The sequence below is a fragment of the Charadrius vociferus genome, unplaced genomic scaffold, assembly GCF_000708025.1.
Source record: "Charadrius vociferus isolate BGI_N301 unplaced genomic scaffold, ASM70802v2 scaffold564, whole genome shotgun sequence".
NCBI lineage: Eukaryota > Metazoa > Chordata > Aves > Charadriiformes > Charadriidae > Charadrius > Charadrius vociferus.
Window position 1 is genome coordinate 781977 of NW_009647940.1, and position 1070 is coordinate 783046.

General features: G+C 51.8%; 1 protein-coding gene across 1 annotated transcript in view; it reads right to left on the minus strand.

Moving 5' to 3' along the window:
* LOC104284807 (twist-related protein 2-like) overlaps positions 1-79 on the minus strand; it is a 556-nt gene extending 477 nt beyond the window's left edge. The window contains exon 1 of the mRNA XM_009883181.1: positions 9-79. Coding sequence (XP_009881483.1) covers positions 9-79 — 71 coding nt within the window. The remainder of the gene's footprint in view (positions 1-8) is intronic.
* Positions 80-1070: the final 991 nt, after the last annotated feature.

A 1070-nucleotide genomic window follows, 5' to 3' on the forward strand; every position in this document is an offset into this window, starting at 1 on the left:
TGTGCAGCCGCTCGCCTTCCTCCTCGCTGGTGACCAGGCTGCCTTCAGGGGAGTCCGGGCACATGCTTTCCTCTTTCATCTTCTCGGCACCTTGAGGGTGAAGGGCTCTGGGGGTCTCACGAGATGTGATGGCCGCAGCGCATGGGCAAGGCGGCCTGGAGAGGAGCCAGAGCCCGCTCAAGAGGTGCTGCCTGGAGCATCCACCCTTCAGCCTCCCCAAACTTACCAAGCCTTGCAGAGCCCTCCAAGGAGCTCGGTTGGTTTTTCCTTTGGGCTACGGAGAGGAGGGCGTTCGGATAACTTTGGGGAATGGCTCTTGCTGATAGGGCGAGGAGAACTGTGGGCGGACCAGGCACAGACCAATGCAGCCGTGCAAGGTAACGCAAACATCAGTGGAGCTTATGGGTTCCAGATTTCCTCCCTCCCTCCTCCACCGACACCCCCAAGCCCTCCGGCGCAGATGCTCCTGCCTGCTGCCCGGATGTCAGGGGACATTGCCTATGCTAATGTGAGCACCAGCCATGGAGTTCAGGGGAGGCTTTTTTGATTTTTAGTCTTCTTTCTTAAATTTTTTTAAGCCCTGTTGACCCTGCAAAAGCCAGCCAGAAGTATTCACTTGTCCATTTTGGAATAGGAGACTTTTACCTATGAGAGATTCAAGTGGAAATGTAAAGCAATGGATGTTTCAATGCATGACACAGGGTATTCTCTGAGTCCAAAGGAAGAAGCAACAATGCTAGGCATCCATACTGCTCTTAAGAAATGGCATTATTCCAAATTACATTGAGTTTGAGATGGATCCATCCATCCATCCATCCATCCATCCATCCATCTCTCTTCCTCTGTCTACATTTTCTGACAGCCCTTATTATACAGATGGAAGGAAGCCAATACTCATCCACTGTCATATTTGTCTCAAATAAATGTGGCAGCTATTGCAGACAGGGAGAGTGCAGCAGGTCCAGACCCTGTTCCTGGTTGGATCCACAGCCAGTTCAGCCCCTGATTTCCCGAGGTAATCAAACACTATGAGCCGTATCACTCCCTTACACTGCTCCTGAGCTTGCCTG